This window comes from Castor canadensis, chromosome 12, assembly GCF_047511655.1.
Source record: "Castor canadensis chromosome 12, mCasCan1.hap1v2, whole genome shotgun sequence".
Lineage (NCBI taxonomy): Eukaryota > Metazoa > Chordata > Mammalia > Rodentia > Castoridae > Castor > Castor canadensis.
In genome coordinates this window covers 114,993,994-115,019,398 of record NC_133397.1, presented here as the reverse complement: position 1 = coordinate 115,019,398, position 25,405 = coordinate 114,993,994, and the positions used below count along the sequence as shown (strand labels likewise).

At 38.3% G+C, this 25,405-nt stretch overlaps 1 protein-coding gene across 3 annotated transcripts in view; it reads left to right on the top strand.

The window, feature by feature from the left end:
- Gpsm2 (G protein signaling modulator 2) overlaps positions 1 to 25,405 on the top strand; it is a 45,587-nt gene that overhangs the window by 19,248 nt on the left and 934 nt on the right. For all 3 annotated transcript variants that reach the window (XM_074050853.1, XM_020161388.2, XM_020161382.2), the window contains 12 exons: positions 56 to 277; positions 639 to 774; positions 1,082 to 1,221; positions 2,065 to 2,188; positions 2,271 to 2,386; positions 4,811 to 4,966; positions 5,888 to 5,996; positions 6,598 to 6,727; positions 10,599 to 10,669; positions 14,077 to 14,253; positions 17,245 to 17,401; positions 18,848 to 19,065. In XM_074050853.1, coding sequence (XP_073906954.1) covers positions 56 to 277; positions 639 to 774; positions 1,082 to 1,221; positions 2,065 to 2,188; positions 2,271 to 2,386; positions 4,811 to 4,966; positions 5,888 to 5,996; positions 6,598 to 6,727; positions 10,599 to 10,669; positions 14,077 to 14,253; positions 17,245 to 17,401; positions 18,848 to 19,065 — 1,756 coding nt within the window. The remainder of the gene's footprint in view (positions 1 to 55; positions 278 to 638; positions 775 to 1,081; positions 1,222 to 2,064; positions 2,189 to 2,270; positions 2,387 to 4,810; positions 4,967 to 5,887; positions 5,997 to 6,597; positions 6,728 to 10,598; positions 10,670 to 14,076; positions 14,254 to 17,244; positions 17,402 to 18,847; positions 19,066 to 25,405) is intronic.

Sequence of the window (25,405 nt, the reverse complement as noted above, 5' to 3'; positions counted from 1 at the left end):
TAAAACACCAATGTAGTTGTAATGTTGTAAATGTCTGTCCTGTATAATTTTGTAGAATGGAAGCTTCTTGCCTAGAGCTGGCCTTGGAAGGGGAACGTCTGTGTAAATCAGGAGACTGCCGTGCTGGTGTGTCATTTTTTGAAGCTGCAGTTCAAGTTGGAACTGAAGACCTAAAAACACTTAGTGCTATTTACAGCCAGCTGGGTAATGCTTATTTCTATTTGCATGATTATGCAAAAGCATTAGAATACCACCATCATGATCTAACTCTGGCAAGGTAATTAAGCTTTTTAATATTCTTCCTCCCCAACTTAACTGTTACTCTAAAAATATTTCTATTTAATTTTTAAAAGCTAACCTAGTACATTTAATGAGCTATAATTCAATATTGTTGTTTTAAAAAATGAATCAGCTAAATAAAGAATTTTGAGTGAAGAGCAGTGAAATGTCCTAGTGTTTGATTAAATGAATGAAAATTAAATTCAGAGATTTTAAGTTTCAAATCTTTTTGTAAGTGGGTTTGAAGCCTAATGAGTCTTACCTTAAGTATGTCATTTGTCCTCTAGGATATATAAAATATAAATGGCTTTATATTTTAATGCCATTTATAGTTTTAACACCATTCACCTTTTCCCTAGGACTATTGGAGACCAGTTGGGGGAAGCCAAAGCTAGTGGCAATCTGGGAAACACCTTAAAAGTCCTGGGGAATTTTGATGAAGCTATAGTTTGCTGTCAGCGACACCTGGATATTTCTAGAGGACTTAATGACAAGGTAATAAATAAACATGAGCTAGCAGACTAATGCCAAATGGTTTCATTGAGACTGCGTTGTGTTTTAACATACTTATTCTGTGGTTTAAAAAAAGAAAATGTACAAAGACAAATAGAAAAGAGAAAACATAATAAAAAATTTGAAGTAGACAAAAGAAGTAAATGTAAGAGGTCCTCTTTCATAAGTAATCATTTGGTTCTCTATCAAAAACTACTGAAGAAATTTCTTTCTCTTGATGATAATGGGAAGGATAGTATGAATATCTGGGATAAGCAGTAGAAACATCTTTGCTGATATTTCTGTCTAGGTGGGAGAAGCAAGAGCACTTTACAATCTTGGAAATGTGTATCATGCCAAAGGGAAAAGTTTTGGCTACCTTGGGCCCCAGGATGGAGAATTTCCAGAAGAAGTGAGAAATGCTCTGCAGGCAGCTGTGGATTTTTATGAGTGAGTAAGACTGATGCTGGCGTGTGGGTCCAGCTAAGCCATGGGCCTACTGTTCTTTCTCTACCCAGTAGTAAGTGTTTAGTTTGGCAAAGGTTTTGAAATTTTGGACTAACAAGGACTGGGTGTATGGGCTCAAATGATACCCGAGGCCCTGAGTTCACTTGCCAGTACTACCAGAATAAAATAAAACAAAACAAAACAACAAAAACCCTAGCTGTATGGACTAACAAATCACATCAGTTATGGCTTACATATTAGTGTTTCATGGTAGCAATATATAGTTTTCATTTAAGCAGCAAACCAGTGCCTCTTAGTGGCAAAAACAAGAAATACCAATGTTTAGTCCAATGTGTTAGGAGTAAGTTTCATCTTTTTTTTTTTTGGCAGTACTGGGGTTTGAACTCAGGGCCTCACACTTCCTAGGCAGGTGCTCTACCACTTGAGCCACTCTACCAGCCCATAAGTTTTGCCTTTGTAAATAGAATTTTATAGGCCTTCTTAGCTTCTTGGCTATACAAGTTCTAAGATTAACTGTCTTTGACTCTGGACAGAAACCTAACTGAATGGGTCAATAAAGCATTCCCAGCTAGTTCCTATAATTTTCCTCCATCATAGAGGAATCTTAAAAGTGATGCACATTATGGCTAAAGCTTATTTGTTTTTCTGATAAAAAGAATTAGATGTAGGGCTGAGGTTACAGCCCAGTAGTAGAGTACTTGCCTAGCAGACATGAAGTGTCCTGGGTTTAATACTCATTGGTGAAAAAAGAAAGAATAGATGTATAAACCAAATCAATGAGAGCATTTCTCTAACCTTACTTCCTTCACTTTTGCTGTCCCTTAGAGAAAACCTATCCTTAGTGACGGCTCTGGGCGACCGAGCAGCCCAAGGACGAGCCTTTGGAAATCTGGGCAATACCCATTACCTCCTCGGCCACTTCCGGGACGCTGTCATAGCTCACGAGCAGGTACCAGCGCAGGGCCTGGAGCCAGCGCGATTCTTCCATCAGTTTCATCACAGCGATCCTAATGAAAATAATTCTGTTTCAGCGCCTTCTCATTGCAAAAGAATTTGGAGATAAAGCGGCTGAAAGAAGAGCATACAGCAACCTTGGAAACGCTTATGTATTTCTTGGAGAATTTGAAACTGCCTCTGAGTACTACAAGTGAGTCCATACTTCTGTAGATAAATGTGAAATAAGTAGTCATGCAATCCCATTAAATCACAGGCTTTGGATTTGAAACCTGCTTTTTTTTGGCTGTATACTAACAGTAGGACCTGGGCTATCTGTAATAGAAGGCATTAATACCTTGATTCTGACATTACTGTGAGGACTAAGTGAAAGAATGAATGACGAGCACTTAGCATGATGCCTGGCAAACAGTGCTCAGTAAATATTATTACATCTAAGTTATTGTGGTTTTGGGGCAGGGTCTGGTGATGTGACTGTCCTGGAATTGGTGACTCTCCTGCCTCAGGCTCCTAGTGCTAGGATTACAGGCATGTAGCATCACTCTCTTCCTTGGTTCCTAAGACTTAATAGCAGCAAGACCCTTTTATTAGTTTTTATATTTAAAATCAGTTGTTTTTACATGAAATTCTAAACTTTTAAAGTCTTTTAAACCTGTTTAACGTGTGGTATGCATGCATACATGCCTCATTTTACCCAATTATGGGTTGGAAGAGAAGCTTGGTAACAAAAATAGGCTCAAGTCTCCACCAGTGATCTCTGAATATTTTCTCCACCATCTCACCTTCCTTCCACCTTCCTTCTGCCCAACTGTGGCTCTCACTAAGCTCTGGCCCCATCCCTCTACCTGAGCGGTTGGCAGCCCCTACTTCTTCTGTGGCAGACTCTTTCTGGTCAGTCAGTCAGCTTGAAACAGATGGTAGTCAACTTTAAACAGGCTCAAGTTGCCTGGTCTGTGCCTTCTAGACTGTTTGGAGTGTTCTCTACTTAGTGGGGTTTGAAGGCCCATTCACACTGAGTCAAAGACATAGGGGTTGAATTATACTGTAGTTTAAAGACTTCAATGTGAGAGAGAGCATTCTGGATAGTCAGTCATGTAAAAATATGGTAAAATTGTTTTGTTCTATCTAAAAAATTGAATGGCATCCTTCCTTGCTTTAAATATGACTAGTGGTTAGTATTTGTTGGTTGATTAGATATGAAATATCTTCCCAAATAAAATATGTCACTATGTGAGGAGTATAATATACATTTTGATTTTAAGTTTCATGTATTTTAAAGCCAAAGGATATAGAGAATTCTTAATTATTAAATGATGTCCCTGTGTGAAATACTGAAATGTTCTATCATAAAGTGGACGGTAGCTGTTTGGCTAAAGAAACATGAGTATGAAGTACTCATGACATTATTTTCCCCTAACAGGCAAGCTAGAACTCAAAGATTCACAGATATTCTAAAAACATTAGAACTACTTTTGGAACTCAACCTTTGAAACTGTTTTCAGTCCCACACAAGAAGACTGTCATGACATTATAGATTCATGTTTTCATGATACAAGGCAGTAGTTTAGCAAACCTACATTAGTAATTGAATTTGTTTCAAGAAGGATTTCTGACTATCTGCAGATCATCTGTAGAAAGAATACCGGTGTGCTGCAGGATCTGAAGCAGCTCTGAAGGTCTCAACAGTGTTTGGGAGGACAGGAACATTAGAATAAATGCAAAAGCCATACCTCATTGAATGTCTCATTTCAGATTTGTTTTCTTGTCATATTACCATGTCATAACTTTTTATGTAGTTATAAGTGATAAGAAGTAATTATATTATTTGGCAGAAATTATGGAAAAGAGTCATTTAAACTGTTGGGTTCAAAGTCATCTGTAGGTTTAAGCACTGATGAAATAGCATTAATATTTACATAGCATCTGCTCTACATAAGGTGCTATTCTCATCACTTACCTTCATGTAAAGCTCTCTGTCTGACAGGCTGGTACACAAAGCAGCTGGATGACTTCCTCAGCTCACACAGCTGGCAAAGGTGAGAGTGGAGCCCAGACATGATGCTCCAGCACCCATGCTCTTACCCATTACACCAGCTTCTTGTTAACAGTACCATGTGTTAGGTAGAATCTGGGTAACATTTAAATGAAATACCCAGTCTTTTACATGAATCTGTGACTAATGGGCTGCCCTTAAGAATTTTACCTAGATATTTTAAATTTTAATAAAATGTAAAGGCAGCAAGCAGTCTGATAGAAGATAGACATTATGTGAACAAAAGTTTAAGATATTGCCAGTGTGAAGGGAAAGATTTTTTTAAATGCTAAAAAATACTGTCAATTTTTAGAGGTTCTTGACCTCATGTTTCAATATTCCTTTCTTTGGCGAATGAAGATTTAGATTTATTCTGAAAGTCTGCATTTGCTTTTTGCATTTCAGAACATCTTTTCAGTTTGTTTAAAAATAATGGGAAAAGTATGAGATACTAGACTCTCTAACAGATTTACCTGAAAGACAGCAGAAAGCAGCAGAGAGGAAAAATCAGTTTTATTTTGTGCCTTTTATTTTATAGCCAAAACTAAAAAGGCTCATTATGTGAGAATTAATTTCCACTTTTAGGAAGACATTACTCCTGGCTCGACAGCTTAAAGACAGAGCTGTGGAGGCGCAGTCTTGTTACAGCCTTGGAAACACATACACTTTACTGCAAGACTACGAAAAGGCCATTGATTATCATCTGAAGCACCTAGCAATTGCACAGGAGCTGAAAGACAGGTAAGTTATGCATCCCTTTCCTCTAGTGAGGCTAAAATATGGATGCAGTATTTATCCCTGGAATCGTTCCTTTGGTTCTTTTCCATGTTTCCTTTTTAGGGAGATTCCCTAAAAAAAGTTTGATTAGTATGCTCTGCATATTGTTTGAAGGGCCAGACTGAGGTAAAGGACTAATTGATGTGGTTTGATGTGCCTTTGAGCCTGGATCAAGTCACAAACTCAGCTGCCTTCTCACCAGTCCTTCTGCTTAGTCATTGTGGGAATTGTGGTGACCTAGAGATAGTGCCCAGTATCAAGAGGTTGTGGCTACTTGGCCAATAGTTGCCAGGCAAGAGTGAGGGTCTGTTATATACAGATCCTCCCACTTTTTGTTTTTCCAAGAGAAGCTAGAAATCTTGTGTCATACATGAAATCTTCTGATTTTTTAAGTGTTGGTGACTAATTCATTCACTCTCTTTTGTTTTACTGTATGACAATAATATCTATGCTGGCATGTAGTCTGTGACTGTACTTTGGAAGGTAGATTTTTACCTCAGTATGAGAAAGAATTATTCAGTACCAGTGTACAAAATGAAGTGGAGTTCTCTCTTCTTGGTGTTCACACACACACTGAATGGTTATCTGGTAAGGTTATTGTAGAAAGATATGGGGTAGTCAGAATAAAAAGCCTATCCCTGAGATTTTATTATTTTATAATGCAATGCATATTTAAAAAGAATGCTTTACATATTTCAGTATTTACTCTGACTTTAGTATTTTCTGAGTATTCTTAGATTCCTTCTCTAGTATCATAGTAAGTACTTTTTATGAAGGATCAAATAAATCCAAAGCATGGTTTATATCTTTAACTACTGCTAGCATTTTATTCTCTGCACAGACCACTTTTCAGATAACTGCATATAACTTTGAACTGTGTTTTAGAATTGGTGAAGGAAGAGCATGTTGGAGCTTGGGAAATGCATACACGGCCCTAGGAAATCACGACCAAGCAATGCATTTTGCTGAAAAGCACCTGGAAATTTCAAGAGAGGTATGAAACAGAAAAAAAAAGTCATTGTAATTTATAAATCACTGACAGAGGGAGAGAAGCCTCTCATTTCTCCGAATTGCTCCATTTGGCTGGATAGTAAATATATTGTTCCCTTGACGCCCACAAAGCATTTTGAGATGAAGATCAGAGGTATGCTTGTGTTGCCTTGATGTAGGAAAACAGGAAGGGAAGGCCAGGCATGGGGAATGGCACATGATTTCTAAGAATTCTGGAGAATAAATAGAATGGCACTCTAATATTTAGAGAACTAAAGAATTTACTGAATAGAATTACTTGTCCTTATGTGATATTTTAGAAACTTGCCATTTTTTCTGTTCTTAAAAAAAAAAAAAACAACTTTATTTGAGTTAGTAGGCTTGAACTCAGGCCTCAAGCACTCTACCACTTGAGCCATGCTCCCAGTCCAAAAAATCCCCAAAAAACTATTAATGAGATAATCCATTTTATTCATTCATAGTTTCATAATTCTAATGTAACTATTTTCATTTCTCTGATTTTCTTCCAGTTTGGGGGTAACTATTTTCAACAAATCTTTATCTTTAAATAGTATCCTTTAAAATACAAACACTTGTGGTTGTAGGTCGGGGATAAAAGCGGTGAACTAACAGCACGACTGAACCTCTCGGACCTTCAGATGGTCCTCGGTCTGAGCTACAGCACAAATAATTCCATAATGTCTGAAAACATCGATGTTGATGACAGTTTGCATAGTAAGTAACAATGTCCTAAAACCTGGTTTCCTTGTCCTCAAAAGTTACGTTTAAATTACTTATCACATACTTTTACCATCTCCAGAGAGGATATATGTTAATTCACCTTTTTTTGTTGTATACATTGTTATTTTATATCAATATAAAGAGCACTACTTTATAATTTTTATCATGAATTTAGAAATGGTGAAGGTATAGTTATTTTCTTTTGTAAAAACACATTCAAAGGGCTGACAGTGGCTTAAGTCGTAAAGCGCCTGCCTAGGGAGCATGAGGCCCTGAGTTCAAACCCCAGTGCTGCGAAAAAAAACACATTCAAATGAGTAAGAAAAGAAGAAAAAAATCTATATTAAACTGTTGGGTGAAAATTTTGCTGTACCTTTGTGTTGAAGGTTTGAAAACTTTTTTTTTTTTGTTGGTACTGGGGTTTGAACTCAGGGCCTCACGCTTGCTAGGAAGGTGTGTTACTACGCAGCCCTGTTCTGTAGTGGGTGTCTTCCAGAGGGGGTGGGGGGGGGAGTCCCGAGAACTATTTGCTTGGACTGACTTCAAACCACGATCCTCCTGATCTTTGCCGCTCAAGTAGCTAGGACTACAGGCATGAGCTAGTGGCGCCCAGTCTCCCAGTCCTTTTTGCCCACGCTGGGCTGGACCACAGTTGTTTCTGTGCAGCTGGGATGACAGATGTGCACCATCATGCCTAGCTTTATTGGTTGAGATGGGTCTTGCTAACTTTTTCCTACACTGACTTTGAACTATGATCCTCCCAATATAATAAGCTTGAAAATAAAAAGAAAACGATAGACCATGCAAAAACTAACTAAAAGGAAGCTGGCATGGCTATGTTAATGTCAGATAAAATGTACTTTAAGACAAAAGGTCCATGGGAAAGGGTGCAGATCAGAGGTAGAGAACATGCCTAGCATACACAGGGCCCTGGGTTCAACGCTCCCCAGCACCAAAAAGAAAACAAAAAACAGCCGAAAGGTCTTAATAAAGAAGAGGGTCACTTCTTAGTGGTTATTCCTAATGTTTAAGAGGTTCAGTTAACCAGAATAAAACCACTGAATCTGTCTTTACTTCATGGGCCTAATGACAAAACGTCAGTATACGTAGTAGCAAAACTGACCAAATAGACGAGAAAATCTACAATGATGAAGGGAAAGTTTAACTTACCTCACACGGTAACAGACAGAAAACAAGCTACTTGGATTGGAAGACTAAATATAAAAGATGTCCATTCTCCCCACACTAATATAAATTCAGCACACTGTCAAACACATCAGAGTGCTTTTGTGAAAGTTGATACAAGAGAAAGTCTTTGTTTTTTGTTCCTTTGTGGAGCTGGAGATTGAGCCCAGGGCCTCTTGCGTGCTAGGCAAGGACTCTACCACTGACGTATACCCCCGCTCACAAGAAAAAAGGTCTGAGGAAAGTGAAAACATTCCTTATGATGAACTAGAAATGAGAGGGGTTTTCTCTAGAGACAGCAGTAATGAAGACTGTGCTTTTGGCATAGAGCCAGACAAATCGATGGACTGGAACACAGAGCCTGTATTCTTTGTATACGTAGAAAGGAAAATCCCCCACTCAAATAAATTCTTGATGGGTTAAGGATTTAAATATGAAAGCTCTAAAGCAAGCATAAGATGTTGCTAATATTTAGCAAATACTTCCCCTCGCCTGGCACTGTACTGATCCCTTTAGACAGTGATGCAGCTGTCATCACACAGTAATATGAGATAAGTATTACTATTCCTTTTCCATTTCGTGTTGAAGATTTTTTGACAGGGTTCCACTGCGTAGCACAACTGGCTTCAAATTCATGATCCTCCCATGTCCAGACTGTAGGGATTATAGACTATTACCATATGTGGCTTGGTTATTATTTTGTTTATAGATAAGAATTTGAGTAACACAGAGGTAACTGCCAAAGGTCATATCACAAGTGAATGTTTAAATCACTTTAAATGTTTAAATGTTTAAATCCATGATTAAATCATTATGCTGTGCTACCTTAGAGAATACAGGAGAGAAAGGAGGACTTCTCAAGACTCAAAAAATAAAACCACTAACAAAAAATTAAGAACTTGATTTCATTAAAAAAAAAATAAGAGATTAACTGAGCAGAAATATATGCCACACACATGATTAAAAAGGTATTTGTATCCAGATTATATAAGAACTCCAAGGAATTAAATGCAAGACAAATAACCTGAAGAGTAGCCAAAAGTGATGACAAAAAGAAACACACATAGCCTGTAAATATATGAAAAGACAATTTTCTTTAATCTTTGGTCGCCTCTTGGCCTTTTGGCTAAGATTGAGTGTGCTATTCAAGAAGCAGAAACCATAATGGGATGAACAAAAGTCTAGTGGTAGTATCGGCATGAGGCAGGGTTGTGAACCTGTTGTACTGTGTTATGGGACACACACTGGTGTCCTCAGAAGAACTCTGCAGCATTCTGGTGAAGTTACAGATGCACCATCTGCATAATCCAGCAATTCCACTCTAAGATGGAAGAAATGCTTCTTCATGGACACCAAAAGGCATGACCAGGCATTTATGTAGTACTGTTTTTAATAGTAAAAAATTGGAAGCAATCTAAATATCTCACTGGTAGAATGAATAAATAGTAATGAAGGGCTGGGGCATGCACGTGGTAGAGCACTTGCCTACCAGGCGTGAGCCCCTGAGTTCAAATATACTTCCAAAAAGGTAAAAAATAAATAAATAAAAGCTAGTTGCAGATTCTGTACAGTATGGTGGTGTTTATGTTTCAGAGCAATGCGAATAATGGTACATTGCTTAGAGATTCGCGTGTCATGAAAGTTTATAAAGGTGCAGGAGCATAGCTGGGACTGTAGCTCGGTAGTAGAGCAATTGTGCAGCACATGCAAGGCGACTTCCATCCCCAGAACTACACACACACACAAAAGTGCAGGGAGGAAGAAGGTTTTAAGGGGAATTACAAAAGGGGGATTAATGTATCAGTAATGTTTTATTTTTAAGCTAGGTATTAGGTATCAGGTATTCTTTATATTATTATTATGTCTTTTAAAAGGTAAGTTATCGAAATTCCCTATACTTAATTTTTAATAACTGTTGAAAAAACACTTTTGGAAACCTTTGCTTTTTTTTTTTTTTTTTTTTGGTGGGACTGAGGTTTTAGCTCAGGGCTTTGCACTTGCAAAACAGGCCCTCTACCACTTGAGCCACACCTCCAGTCCATTTTGCTCTGGTTATTTTGTTGATGGGGGTCTTGTGAACTGTTCGCCTGGGCTGGCCTCAAACTGATCCTCCTGATCTCTGCCTCCCAAGTAGTTAGGATGATAGGCATGAGCCACCAGGGCCCGGCTGAGTCTTTGCCATTTGCTTAACTTATTTCCTAACTAGCAAAAACCCATCATCTAATGATATCTTAAAATGGAAAGTGGTAACTTAGGAATACAGTATAGTATTGGGGATGTTATTTTTGTTCTTTTCTCAAAATTGTAGGCCTAAGCCTTTTCCACATGCTTTACTTACTTAAACTACTCTACAGTTTGTTTGGTTTTTTGGAGACTCAGTGGACAGTATAAAACCAGTTACTATAAAAATGCTGTTTCTAAATTAAGGGGTAATGTTAGTAACCAAAATTTAGTTTCCAACCAAAATGTAACTTCCTTACATCAAAGCATCTTAGAGGGAGTGTGTATTTTTATGTAGTTGGAATGGAAAATAATTATTCACCAAAAAATACATGTGTACATGTCTTCTCCTTTTCTAAGGGTTGTAGGTCAGACTGTAGGCCTGAATACAGTAGAGGTGCTGAAGCTGTGTTCTTAAAGGCTCCCTCTGGTTTTTATCTGAATTATTTTTTTTGCAAAGGTGCACGCACCAAGTTGGGACGACGACACAGTATGGAAAATATGGAGCTTATGAAGTTAACACCAGAAAAGGTTGGCCATTTTTATGTTTTAAATTTCATGAACTGTTACAGTATTTTAGTAAATTTTAGCTTAAATGAAATAGTTTAAATAAGCCTTGTCCTACATGGATATCACTTAAAATTTGCCTTTAAGAAGAATCAGAAAAAAGTATAGTGCAAAAAGAATTATGCTAGCATGCTGCTGAGAAAAAGATATATGTAAATATATACTCTATACACATCTACATCATTCATAGAGTCATAAAACATTCTGAAAAGTACTCAAGAAACTTGCTGACCGTTACTGTTTCTGGGAAGAGGGACTGGGTGTTTGGGTTAGGCTAGAATACTTATATACTGGTTTGAACTGGTTTGAGTATTTTACCATGTAAGCATATTGCCTTTTTTTTCTCAATTAAAAGATCACCAGGAAGATATAAAAAAGGTCAACAACCTTTTAAATTCACTTATATAGCAACATTATTGCCAAGATTAATGAGGCTTATGATCAAGAAGAGTTGTACCAGCTGCATTTTTGAGAAGCATTTTTTTAAACTGAAAGTACTTTTTGTTCATGATGCAGCCCTTTTTTTTTTTTAGGGGGATGGATAACAAAGAAGGGACTTCATAACTGGTAAAAGGTTATCAGAGAACAAATCAAAGCTACTTTCTTCTACCTCCATTTAATTTAATTTTGCATTGTTAAAATAAGACTTTCATTCCCTTGTGTATTTTATACTTCTTATAAAATAGGTTCATTTTCGCAACTTTAGAGAATTCCAGCAAGGAAACTAAAATAATCAATAATCTCACCTCCTATTCATAGCTACTACTAATATTTTGGTGTATATTCATCTGGCATTTTCATTTGAATGTTATATTATTATACTTTATAATATGTAGTCATCCATCAAAAACATCTTTCCAGCCAGTCATGGTTGCACATATCTGTAATTGTAGGGAGATCATGAGTTTGAGGCTAGTCTGGGCTACATAGTGAGTTCAAGCCCAGCCTGAACTATGTAGAGACCCTGTCTCAAAAAACCCAGGGCTGGGGATGGAGCTCAATGGTAGAGTGGTTACCTAGTGTGCATAAGGCCCTGAGTTCTATTGCAAGCACTGCCAAAAAAATCTTTCCAGCTAGACATGTAATCTCAGCATTTGGGAGGCTCATGCAGAAGAATCTTGAGTTCAAGGTCAGCCTAAGTTTGAGGCCATCTTGGGCAAGGTAGCAAGACTTTGTCTCAGGAAAACAAAGTAATCTTTCTGTGTCATTAAATATTCTTCTACCCCATCATTATAATAACTAGCATGATTTCTTTAATATTGACACTGTGCAAATAGCCTTCAAAAGTCTCTTATCTTTTTTGGATTCATATCAGTTACTCACGTTGTTTAAAATCTCTGGTGACTTTTGAAGGACTTTGCAGTTCTCTCAAAATATTCAGCTCTTATCTCATGAGTAACTTTCTATTTCACAAATTATTTTTTTTAACTTAGGGCAATTCTAATCTTTTCTTGTAGGCTCTTACTAATAAGTAGCAAAATTAGTAGCAGTTATCTCTGCTTACTTTCTATAGTAATTCTGTAAGAAGTTGACCAGTTTCAGCCCTCTAATTCTCAAGGGCTAGGTTTTATCTCTGTTTTAAGATGCTTCAGTGAAAGTAGTTCTCTGTGTTGGTTTCTTTTCCTAACAATAGAGTTCTGAAGAGTTCATCATTTCATTACTCTCAACAAAGTACAGACATGTACATAAGAAGCCAGGGAGATGGGAAAAGGTGCTTCTTGGGAAAGAGTGCAGTGAGAGGGAACTTTTGAGACATGGATGTCTGAACCAGATGTGTGAAAATGTTTTTTCATACTCTCACATTTGATCCATAGTTTTGCTCATTTAAGGATGTGGCTTGGTGGTAGAGCTCTCATGCAACACCAAAAACAACAAAAGAACTTGAAAACAATGTTCCTTTATAATCTTAAGACATTAACATACATATTGTGTATTCTTATCCAATGTTTGAATAGTCCAAATAACTACAAAAACATTTTTAATTTTTCATATTTTTACTTGGGCTTTAGGAACATTTGTACGTTCTCTTATTTTTTATTTATTTATTTTTGGCAGTACTGGGGTTTGAACTCAGAGCCTCACACTTGCTAGGCAGGCACTCTACCACTTGAGCCATTCTGCCAGTCTCAGTTTGTCTCAAATCAAAGACTATTTTCTTTTTATTTTTCAACCAACAGACTGAAATTCACTCTAGAAAATATTTTCCCCCATAACCTGTTTGTGAAAAGGAATTGATGGCGTGGTTCACTTTCTATCTACTTGTCTCACTCTGTATGTGAGCCTCCAAGCTGGGCTTATTCCAGTTCATACCTCACAGGGGACTTTTCTGTATCTGAAATAGAAATGCTCTGTCTTAATTGGGATAGAGATTATATGGCTTTCAACTACACGCTTAAGATTTGTGCATTTAAATGCATATGAACTTTACTTATGAAAAACACGCCTCACCAGTATTATCAATGATTACACAGCACAGACCTTTAGAATTATTTGCAAACACTTAAGATTGAATGTAAAAACTGCAGATATCGCAGAGCATATATATTCTGTATATTTTTCCTTTGAATTCAATCTTACTATTTTGACTGTGTTAGAGAGTGCCATGTTTGTTTAAGCCAGGAGGTTTTTGATGTTGGAGTTTTATTGTTATCATTGAGACAGGGTCTTGCTATGTTGCCCAGGTTGGCCTTGAACTCACAGTCTTCCTACTTCAGCCTCCCAAGTAGATGGGATTACAGGTGTGAGGCACAGTGTCAGGCTTAAACCTGACCTATACAAATTGGTTTTGGCTATTGATAATGTATTGTGTTTTAGTGAAAACAGTAGTTTCTTTTGTTTTGTTTTGGTGGAAATGGGGGCTGAACTCAGGCCTCGAGCATGTCATGCAGGTACTGTACCGATTGAACTACATCCTATCCCTTTTATTTGAGACAGGGTCTCAGTAAGTTGTCCGGGCCCAATCCTCTTGCCTCAGCCTCCCAAGTGGCTGGAATTACAGGTGCCATGTCTAGCTGAAAACAGTTTTAGATGTTCATTTTTATGGTTAAAGAGTATACATATACCCAAATTTCTAGTTGTTACAGATTTTTATGTAACTCACACCCACTACAATAGTCCTTCTCTGACCATTCACATTTTATTTTTGGTGAACAGGTTCTTATCCTTAGGTTCTTTAACCCCACCATTTTAATGTTTTCATCATGAGAGAGCCACAGTATGCATTTGATATAAGCTTTTGAAAATAGTGAGATACACTGAAAGGATTAAGAGATTGAAAATTCTCCTCCCATCCCATTAGTCAATGAGTGAAGGTATCAAGCTAATGTAGGAAACCAGAAAGATTGGGGTTCTTTTCATTTATTATCTTGTAGGTACAGAACTGGAACAGTGAAATTCTTGCTAAACAAAAACCACTTATCGCCAAACCTTCTGCAAAGCTACTCTTTGTCAACAGACTGAAAGGGAAAAAGTACAAAGCCAGTTCTTCCACCAAAGTGCTCCAGAATACCAGTAATTCCAATGACCACCGAGTTCCTGGTGCTCAGAGGGTATGTTTTATGTTTTGAGTACCTAATCTGTTAGCTTTCTTGTATTCATACTGAATTTTTTGATCATTTAAATTAGACACTTAGTATAAAATATCTTTGCTATTCAAAGAACTTGTCCATATTTCTCTGTATTGTCTATCTTCACAGCTAGAAATAGGAGTTACTGTATTCATGGATAAGCTTTGTGTTTCAAGTCACTGTTGTTTGCAAAAATATTAATACCATTTATCTCACTACCCTGTCCGCCAGTAAAACTAACTCATCTTAGAAGCCAGAAAAAATTAAATTCAGATATTCAAGGATTTTTCTTCCAATATTAGGGTTTGAACTCAGGGCCTCACGCTTGCTAGGCAGGCGCTCTACCACTTGAGACACAATGCCAGCCCTTTTTATTTTGCTTTATTTTTTCAGATCTTGCACTTTTAACTGGGGCTGTCCTTGGACTGCAATCTGTACAAGGATTTTTAAATACTATTTTAGAATGAAAAATGGGTGCTAGCATCAACTTCTATTAATTGGATTAAAAGTACATAGAATTGAAAATTTTTTTGATGAAAAAAGCAATTTATTAAATTTAACTATTTTAGGGGTAAAACACCTTGGGTTTATTGATCAGTTTTAAGGAAATGGCTAAGCTATCTGTATTCTGTAAAAGGATAACATAATTAACAAAGAAGGCGATTCCTGTTGTCAAGTCCCTTTCTCAATGAAAGCCTTTGGAAAAAAAAAGTCTATTTTTGCTTATTGGAGACTTTCTGTTGAGTTCCTCTTGTCAGAATTCCATTTATATCTACTCAGCCTTGTGTCCTTTTCTTGATTTTTATCAGTGGCTTCTTAAACACCTTTTCTGATCGCTCTATGACTAACCAGAGGACAAATGATGTGACACATATTAATGGTTTAGGAATTTTTTTGTAGACCAGAGCAAAACTAGACTTCAGGGAAGGCACAGCTTTATTCAAGGTTTGGGTCTTAAATACGCACACTTTGCTCAACTGAAATTGCCTACACTTTTAGAGCCATGTTGTGTTTTGATGTTTAGAATTTTGAATTGGAATTACAAAACTTTTTGCCCCCAGAAAAAAGTCTTGTTGGTGCTTAAGTACATCTCAGTCAGTCACTCCTGTTTTCCTTATCTCAGTTAAAGGGATACCGTGGACTCTGTCCCTGGAGTGACCTTCCTTAGCTAACCATATCCAATCACTTTGTCCTTCCGATCTGTAGTCTTTTTCCAAAGATCGCTTACCCAGACTTTTGGAAGAGGCACCTGCTCTCCCTCCCTTTGTTCCTGGCCCCCAGTCTGTTGGTGGGGCAGTTTCTGTACAGACTGTTTCAAATTGACTCTGCTGCCGGTGCCCCTTGTCCCACAGAATGCAGACCAGACTTGCTAGTACTGCTTCCAGAAGACCTTCTCCTTATTCACCTCTACCCTTTAGTCCATTGTTCTTGCATACTACAAATCTTTGGAATTGCCTGGTCAACAGGGTAACACATCTTTCACCTGCAAATGCCTGTTCATTCATGAGAAGCCAGCACAAATACATCTATGAAATTTTCCCTAAGAATTAGTTACTCCCACAAGATTTCTATGTATTGCCTTATTATACTTACATTACAAAAAAAATTTAATTACTTACATTAAACTGCATTAATCATTTCAGTTTTGGACCTTCCAAATAAATGTATTGACAGCCTCCACCTCCTCATAAATTCATTTATTTATAGTTTATGTGTATTTTTCTCAGTATCTTCAAATCTTTCATTAAAAAAAAAAAACCAACCAACCTTGGAGTGGCTCCCTAGGGACTAATAGGATACCCTGAGTTAGTTTGATCCCTAGTACCACACACACAAAAATGAAAGTAAAAAAGACACTGGAAATCACTATACTAGCAAAATGCACTTGGTTTCCTAATTAGTTTAATAATTTTTATTTTTTATTTTTTTATTATTCACATGTGCATACAATGCTTGGGTCATTTCTCCCCCCTGCCCCCACCCCCTCCCTTACCACCCACCCTGCCCTCTCCTTCTCCCCCCCACCTCCTTGATACCCGGCAGAAACTATTTTGCCCTTATTTCTAATTTTGTTGTAGAGAGAGTAGAAGCAATAATAGGAAGGAACAAGGGTTTTTGCTGGTTGAGATAAGGATAGCTATACAGGGCATTGACTCACATTGATTTCCTGTGCGTGGGTGTTACCTTCTAGGTTCTTTTTGATCTCACCTTTTCTCTAGTTCCTGGTCCCCTTTTCCTATTGGCCTCAGTTGCTTTAAGGTATCTGCTTTAGTTTCTCTGCGTTAAGGGCAACAAATGCTAGCTAGTTTTTTAGGTGTCTTACCTATCCTCACACCTCCCTTAGTGCTCTCGCTTTTATCATGTGATCAAAGTCCAATCCCCTTGTTGTGTTTGCCCTTGATCTAATGTCCACATATGAGGGAGAACATACGATTTTTGGTCTTTTGGGCCAGGCTATAGGTTAATAATTTTTAAAGCGCAGTTTACTGTTGTATAATCTTACAACTGAATTTTGAGCCTGAGTACTTGTCTGCATTGCTGACATAACCATTTCCTCCATGTCAGCGTTTCAGTCTGATGGACACATCTGTGACAGTGTACAGATCACGTAGCTTAGGTGTGTAGTAGGCCATGCCATCCAGATTTGTGTGAGTGTGCTGCTGTTCATTTCTCAGAGCATGTCCCCATCCCTAAGTGACTGCATTTGCATAGCTCAGTATCTGTGGCAGTTTTCTTGAGATTGAGGTGCATTTTGTTAGCCTTAAAAATACAGAAGTTAATTAAAATAACAATTAAAAGAATTGTTAGTTGCACTGAAATAACATTTTATTATCAATATTGCCATTTGTATTCTTTTTTGAAAATTAAAGGTCAATTTTTAATCATTCTTTCCCTTTTACATTTGAGTGCATCATCTGCTTCTCAGTGACCTGATGGTAGAATAATTAGCTAGAGTTTCTCTCAATATTTTAGAAAGTCAGCGCAGACACCACTGGAGATGAGGGATTCCTTGACCTGTTAAGCAGATTTCAGAGCAACAGGATGGATGACCAGAGGTGCTGCTTACAAGAAAACACCTGCCACGCAGCCTCAACAGCAACTGCCTCCACTCCCCCCAAAATGCTGAAAAGTAAGCCATCTGTGCTTCTCCTCTAATTTTAACAGTTCTCTTTGACATTCACATGATTTATTTCTGAGATTTTAGTTCTCATAGAACATGTAATAAATGACCCTGAATACAGGTGTAGCTAAGATGCTGATATTCATTTTGTTCAAATAAGATTTAAGTTCCCTTAAGTATGTCTTGTTTTTAGTCCAGTGTACTTTCTACTAAGTATGTCATACTGCCTTTCTAGTTTCTTTGAGGTAGGGCAAAAAAATCTGATTTAAAATAAAAAACGAGAGGTGCGCATGGTGGCACATGCCTGTCAGCTCACATTGAAGCAGGAGGATCCTAAGTTCAAGTTCAGAGGCCAGCCTGGGCTGCACAGTGAGCCTAAATATGAGTATTTCAACTCCTAAAAGATGTCTTCTGGAGAGTCTGAGACTTATCAGCAGGACTTAAGTTCAGTTCACAGTGATTCCCATCCAGTGTGTGGAAGAAAAAAACACTCACCTGCCCTGAGAAATTATTTAAAACAGCTTGTTTACCTTCTGAAATCTAGCTGTGTACCTTAGTTTTGTTTTGGATGAGCATTAGATAAAGGGAAATACAGACAACTCTTAATAACCTCCAAGAGTACCATCTCAAGTACTGAGGGGTTCATTCTCCCCTCCCTGCCAATAAAAGCCAAAGCCATCTAGCTGAAGCTGATCAGAGACAGTGTTAAACAAGGTGTTGGGTTGCAAGATAGAAAACAGCTGTGTAAAAAGTTATAGCTTAAAAAAATAGTAGTAGAGGGTAAGGTCCTTGTCTTTTTCCCTCAGTATTTAAAACCATGCCTGGAATGTAATAGTTACACAATAGACACTGTTGAATGAATGACTTCAAACTGTCTTAATACAACCCTAGCCATTAGTATATTAAGAATTCTTTATATAAACTTCCTTTTGCCTCTTTCTGAGAAGGCATAAAACTAGTTTTAGTTCTTACATCTTTCAACCTTTAGCTCTCTTTTTCCCTTTAAATGAAGTGTTTGGGATTTTTGCCTTCCTAACAGTAACTTTCTTTTTTTTTTTTTTCATTTTTCTTTTATTATTCATATGTGCATACAAGGCTTGGTTCATTTCTCCCCCCTGCCCCCACCCCCTCCCTTACCACCCACTCCGCCCCTTCCCTCCCCCCCACCAATACCCAGCAGAAACTATTTTGCCCTTATTTCTAATTTTGTTGAAGAGAGAGTATAAGCAATAATAGGAAGGAACAAGGGTTTTTGCTGGTTGAGATAAGGATAGCTATACAGGGCATTGACTCACATTGATTTCCTGTGCGTGGGTGTTACCAGTAACTTTCTTAATCAAATGATTAGGGGAAAAACTTTCAATAAAGCATGTCTGTATTAAAAAAAAACTATGTATATAACAAATATGCTTAACCATCTTTGTAAAATTTTCAATTTTTTTTTTTTATTCATAGCACCATCTGTTTCTGTGGTGTCCCCCAACACGGATGAGTTTTTAGACCTTCTTGCCAGCTCGCAGAGCCGCCGCCTAGATGACCAGAGGGCCAGTTTCAGTAATTTGCCAGGGCTTCGTCTGACGAAAAACAACAGTCAGTCAGTACTTAATCACCTAGTAACTAATGACAACAAAGAGCCTGATGAAGACTTCTTTGACATCCTTATAAAGTGTCAAGTATGTCTGTATGCTTTCCATTCTGTACATAGCTCAGATACCGTCAAGAGCTTTGGCAGTGTTACGGTTCTTACTTGGCAAGGACTCATTTTGAATCAGTTATTTACTTGTCCATCATTCAAAACACTGTTGCACACCAGTTGTGTTCCAGATGCTGTTCTAGGCATTGAGGATGCACTTGCTTTTTAAAGGATCCTACCTTTTAGTGGGAGAGGCAGTGAGGAAGTGTGCTTTATATTCAAGCATATATCAAGCAGAGAGGCACAGTGGTACTTGCCATAAAGAAACTTAAAGAAGGCTGAAGGGAGCTAGTGGAGTGACTCAAATGGTACAGAGTGCCTGCCTTGAAAGCTTGAGGCTAAGTTCAAACCCCAGTACTGAGAAAAAAAGAAAGAAGAGGAAGAAGGCTGAAGGAGTAGTAGGCAACCAGAAAAGGTGGAGTGGTTGGGGAAGCATCTGTTTTAAAGATGACCTTTCTAGATTGCCATTTAAACAGAGATTTGAATGAAGTGAAGCAGTCAGCCATCAAGGGAAAGAGCATTCCATGCAGATAGCAAGCCCCTCTTGGATGGACTAGTGTACCAGGTTCAAGAATGGCTCAGTGGCCAGTGTGGCTTGAGTGGGTAAGGGGAAAAGGTGAGTGGCATGAAACATGGATGAAGAAGTAATCAGGGCCTAGCTCATACAGGCTTCTGCAGCCCATCATGAAATCTTGTGTTCTAAATAGGTTTGGAAGTTACTGGAGGGTTCTGAAGGAAGAATATAGAGTGGCAAGTGTATCAGTGCAGAAACCAGCTGGAAATACAGGCAGAAGAGAGTAGTGACTTGGGTTGGAATGGCCCTAGTTGTGATAAGTAGAATAGGGATATATTCTTAAGGTTTTTGGTTTGCAAGTCCTGTTAAGCTGCATGGAGGGTGTAAGTGAAAGAGAGACTCAAGGATGACTTCTATCTTTTTGAGTAATAGGATGAAAGAATGATGATGGAGAAGATGAGGAGAAGCAGATTTGGGAAGCATGAGTTTTGTTTTAGCTATGTTAAGTTTGAGATATTCATTAGACAGTGAAAGGGAGGTTGCAGGCGACAGCATATAGCTAGTATCAAAACCCTGAAAAGGATTATACCTAAGTAATAGATAAGGAAACAAGAAGAGCCAGAGTTAAAAGAAAACAGAGTATGGTATAGTGGAAACCAAGTGAAGAGTATATTAAGGAAGTATATTAAGATATCAGCTGAACTACTAGATCTGGCAACATGTAACTTGAAGACACTGACTGGCGTGGTGGGAACCAAAGGCTTGAGCAAGTACAGAAAATGGGAAGTACTAAAGGGGACAGAGTAAATATGGAAAACCTTCTCAAGAGATTTTGCTTAAAGAAATGAAGGAACAGATCACTGCTGAATTAGATGGACATTATAAGTTTGAAGAGAAAGAAAGTAGAAAACAATTGCCTTTGAGAAACTGAATTGACCAAGGAAAAGTAGTGAGGTTGAGCTGTGCTGGGGACCTACCTGAAGTGAGATTGGTCAGTGCAGTTCTGTTTTCTCTAGTCATAACCAGATGCTTGAAATGGCAGAGATACATTTAACCAAGATTGGTATTTTGGGCCAGGCATGGTTCACTGAGAGTCATACCTGTTACCCCAACTACTTGGGAGGCAGAGGAGAATTGCAGACTTAGGCTGGTTCTAAGCAGAGGGAAGACCCTATCTGAAGAAATGGCTGGGAGCCAGTTACTGGTGGCTCACACCTGTAATCCTAGCTACTCAGGAGGCAGAGATCAGGAGGATCGTGGTTCTAAGCAGCCAGGCAAATAAGTTTGTGAGATCCTGTCTCAAAAAACCCATAACAAAAAAGGTCTGGTGAGTGATTCAAGTGGTAGAGTGCCTGCCTAGCAAGCGTGAGGTCCTGAGTTCAAACTCCAGTGCCACCCACCCCCCCCAAAAAAAAAACAAAAAAACCCAGGGGTAGTCTCTAGTAGAGTCAAGGATTAGTGAAGATCCAGCCAGGTGTGGTGGGCATGCCACGGGAGGAAAAGGCATAGAATTATCACCAATTCAAGACCAGCCTGGACTGCACAGTGAGTTCCTATCTCAATGACCACAACAAAAAAAGTACTGAAGAAAAGCCAGGCACTGGTGGCTCACCTTAAATCCTAGCTACTCAAGAGGCAGAGATCAGGAAAATTATGGCTCGAAGCCAGCCTGGGAAAATAGTTCCACAAAACCCTATCTCAAAAAAAATCCTTCACCAAAAAGGACTGGTGGAATGGCTCAAAGTGTAGGCCCTCAGTTCAAGTCCCAGTACTGCAAAAAAAAAGTACTGAAGAGATATACCTAATAATAAACCATCAAAATATATGAATTAAAAATGGACAGTTCTACAGTAATAGCTGGAGACCTGAAATGCTCTACTCTCAATGATAGGACAGCTGAGTACCAAAGGGGAAATTTGTAATTGTAAATGCTTACATTAGAAACAGAAGAGAGAACTCAAATCAACAACCTAACTTTACAACTTAAGGAAAAAGAATAAATTAGATCCCAAAGTGGCAGAATGAAAAAAAAAAACAAAAAACTCAAAAGTTATTCTTTCAAAAGATTAACAAACCTTTAGCTAGACTACTTAAAAAACAAAAAGATCTAAGACTCAGATTATTAAAATCAGAAAAGGAAGTGGGGACATTATTACTTATTAATAATTCTGATAAATTACTAGAAATGCAAAACCTATCAAGAGCAAGCCATGAATAGAAAAGAAACCCATAGTAAGGAGACATCAGTAATCAATCAAAACTTCCTGGCAAAGGAAAGTCCTGCACCTGAATTTACCAGCTTTACCGGTAAGTTCTACCAAACACTAATTCTTCTCAGACTTTTCCAAAGAAAAATGATGAGGAAAGAACACTTCCTAACTCATTCTATGAAGCCAACAAGTAAGAACTTTATAAAACTGCCACAATATAATAAAGCCACATACAACAAATCCACAGCCAGCACTAAATCCTCCTCCATGGAGAAAGACTGCCTCTAAGCATCAGAATAAGACAGTGTGCACTTTTTGCCACATCTGCTCAGATACTGATGTTCTGACCAGAGCAATTAGGTGAAAAAGAAAGATGTTCAAATTAGACAAAAGGAAGTAAAGCCAGGTGTGGTGGTACACTCCAGCTCTGGGATAGTGAGTTTGAGGCCAGCCTGATGAAACCCTGTCTTGAAGAAGGGGGAAAAAAAGAAAAAGGAAGACTATCTTTGTTCACAGGTAATATGAACTTATGTAGAAAATTCTAAAGACTCCACAAAAAAACTGCTAGAACTAAGCAACAAATTTGTCAATGTAGCAAAATACAGAATAAACAAAAGTAAAAATCATTTGTCTTTTTATACTCTAATAGTGAACAATTAGAAAAGGAAATTAAAATAATTCCATTTAAAATAGCATCAAAAAAGTAAAATACTTTAGAATTAATCACGGAAGCAAAACACGTGTACAGTGAAAACTACAAAATGCTGCTGAAAGAAATTAAACAAATGGAAGTAATACCATGGTTCATGGATTGGAAAACTAATACTGTTAAAATTTCACTACTACCCAAAGTGATCTACAGATTCAGTAAAATCCTGATAAAAACTCAATAGCTCGTTTTTTAAACTTGAATAGAAAAATCTGTCTTTAAAAATCACACAAAATCTCAAAGGACCCCAAATATCCAAAACAGTCTTGAGAAAGAATGAAGCTGCAGACCTCTCATTTCCTGATTTCCAAAGTTTCTAAAAGCTATAGTAACCAAAACAGTGTGGTACTGGCATAAAGGCAGGTATTGAGACTAGAAGAGTAGAGAAATAAACCGTAGCACATACACACTGACACATATATGTATTAGCAGATATATTCTTTCAAATGGCTTTCAACAAGGATGTTGTTTCATTCCATTTATGCTTGCCATTGTAACAGGATATCACCAACTAGGTAATTTATAATGACCATAAATTTACTTGCCTAACAGTTCTGGAGGCTAGGAACTCCAGGAGCATGGCACTGGCTCCTGGCAAGGGCCTTTCATTCTTTTTTTTTTTTTTTTTGGTGGTACTGGGCCTGGAATTCAGAACCTCACTCTTGCTAGGCAGACGCTCCACCACTTGAGCCACTCTGCCAACCCCTGGCAAGAGCAAAATGCAAGAGGCTGCTTTTTTTTTTTTCCTTTTCAGTGCTGGAAATTGAACCCAGGGCCTTGCACATGCTAGGCAAACAACTAAGATAAACTAACCCACTCCCAAATTAACAACACTGAATCCACACATGAGGGCAAACCCTCATGACCTAATCACCTGTCTACTAGATCTCACTTCCCAATACATAGGGGACACATTCAAACCACAGCAGGTGCCGAGACCAGTCTATAAGAAACAGTCCTGGGGGCTGGCACAGTGGCTTAAGTGGCAGAGCACCTGCCTAGCAAGTGTGAGGCCCCGAGTTCAAACCCCAGTATTAAAAAAAAAAAAAAAACCGGAAAATTGGATAGTTGTATACAAAAGAATGAAGTTGACAAAATATATCAAAGACATAAACGTCAGAACTAAAACTATACAACTCTTAGAAGAGTAAAGAGAAAACTTCATGACAGTGGGTTTCACAATGATTTCTTGGTAATGACACTAAAAGCACAGAGAAAAAAAAAAGATAAGACTTATTAAATTTAAAATCTCTAGGCTGGTGGAATGGCCTAAGTGGTAGGGTGCCTGCCTAGCAAGCATGAGGCTCTGAGCTCAAGCTCCAGTACTATCCCCCGGACCCCCCCCCAAAAAAAAAAGCATCAAAAGACACTAGCAATAGAGTAAAAAGGCACCCCACAGAAAACGTCTGGAAATCACATCTGATAAATGATTAATAATCAATAATATATGGAGAACTCCTAAAAGTCAACCTGGCTCAAAAGACGACAGTAAGGGTCTGGCCTAACTGTGGGGCAAATGGCTAAGGGAGAGGAAAAGGGTGAGAACGATAAGGAAAGGTCTAGGAATGGAGGTGCTCAAGGTTGGATTTATTGAAGGCTGCTGAACCGACCAGGAATTATGATGGGAGAAATGAGTGAGCCAGCTGTGTGGAGGTGGAGGTGCAGGTGCTGAGTAGGAAGCCAGCGGACACCTGCACCCTCGTAGGATTATGGGGTTAAATGTTTTAAGGCATGTAATGCTTAGCACAGTGGCCAGCAATACAGTGGGTACACTACCACATTTTCACTCTTATTTTTGAGCTATAACATCAGAAACTGCACTGTAAATTCTTAAGTTATTGGATTTTATTTATTTGATCATTAACTTTTACTTTTTTTGTGCTCCTGGGGTTTGGGCTAAGTTTCACACTTGCTAGGCAAGTGCTCTACCACTTGTGCTACTCCGCCAGCCCTTTTCTGTGTTGGGTATTTTCAACATAGGGTCTTGCAAACTATTTGCCCAGAACGGCCTTGAACTGCAATCCTCCTGATCTCTGCCTTCTGAGTAGCTAGGATTACGGGCGTGAGCCACCAGCACCTGGCAATCAGTTAACATTTCTAATGTACTTCTAATTTAAGAATCGTGACATTGGACACCCTCTTGGGATCCCTCCCAGCTCTAGAAGCTCTATTCTTTGCTACTTTTCTCTCAATAAACTCTCCCACTTTACACACCATACACACACACACTCTCACACTCACTTAGAACCTGAAGGAAAAATTCAGTCTGGGTTATTTCTTTAACAAATGCCTAAGACAAAGGCAGGTAGACTGTTCTGTAAAGGGCCAGAGAGAAAATATTTCAGGCCTCAGGCGGTATGATCTCTGTTGCAACTGCTCAGTATCACTGGTGGTGAAATTTAAATGAGAGTTTCAGAAGCAGGCACTGGTTAGCGTTTGCTGCCCCCTGCCCCAAGGCTCTGTTTTGTTGTTCTGAGGCAGGGTCTATATAGCCCAGGCTGGCTTCAGCCTCCCCAGAGCTGGGATTAAAGGCATGTGTATACCACCACACCTGGCTAGCCTAAGGCTTTCTAAAGGTAGTGTTCTGCAGGGTTTTAAATGTATTTCTAAAGGTCTGGTGAATGCTCTTGTGGACACCTGCTATGGTAAGATTCTAATCCTGGAATTGCTATGTGGACACGGGTGACCTTGCCAAGAGATTAATCTCAGATTTCTTGTAATCAATTATAATTAAAATCATATGATTTAATGTACTTACTAACCATGAGACTCTGGCTGTACTTCTACGTGATACTTACATTCTGATTCTGTAAGTCGTTCTAAATAGTTTTTACTAGGCTTCAGGTCTGTAGAGAAATGTTTAGTTTCAGTTTACACAGGACTGACA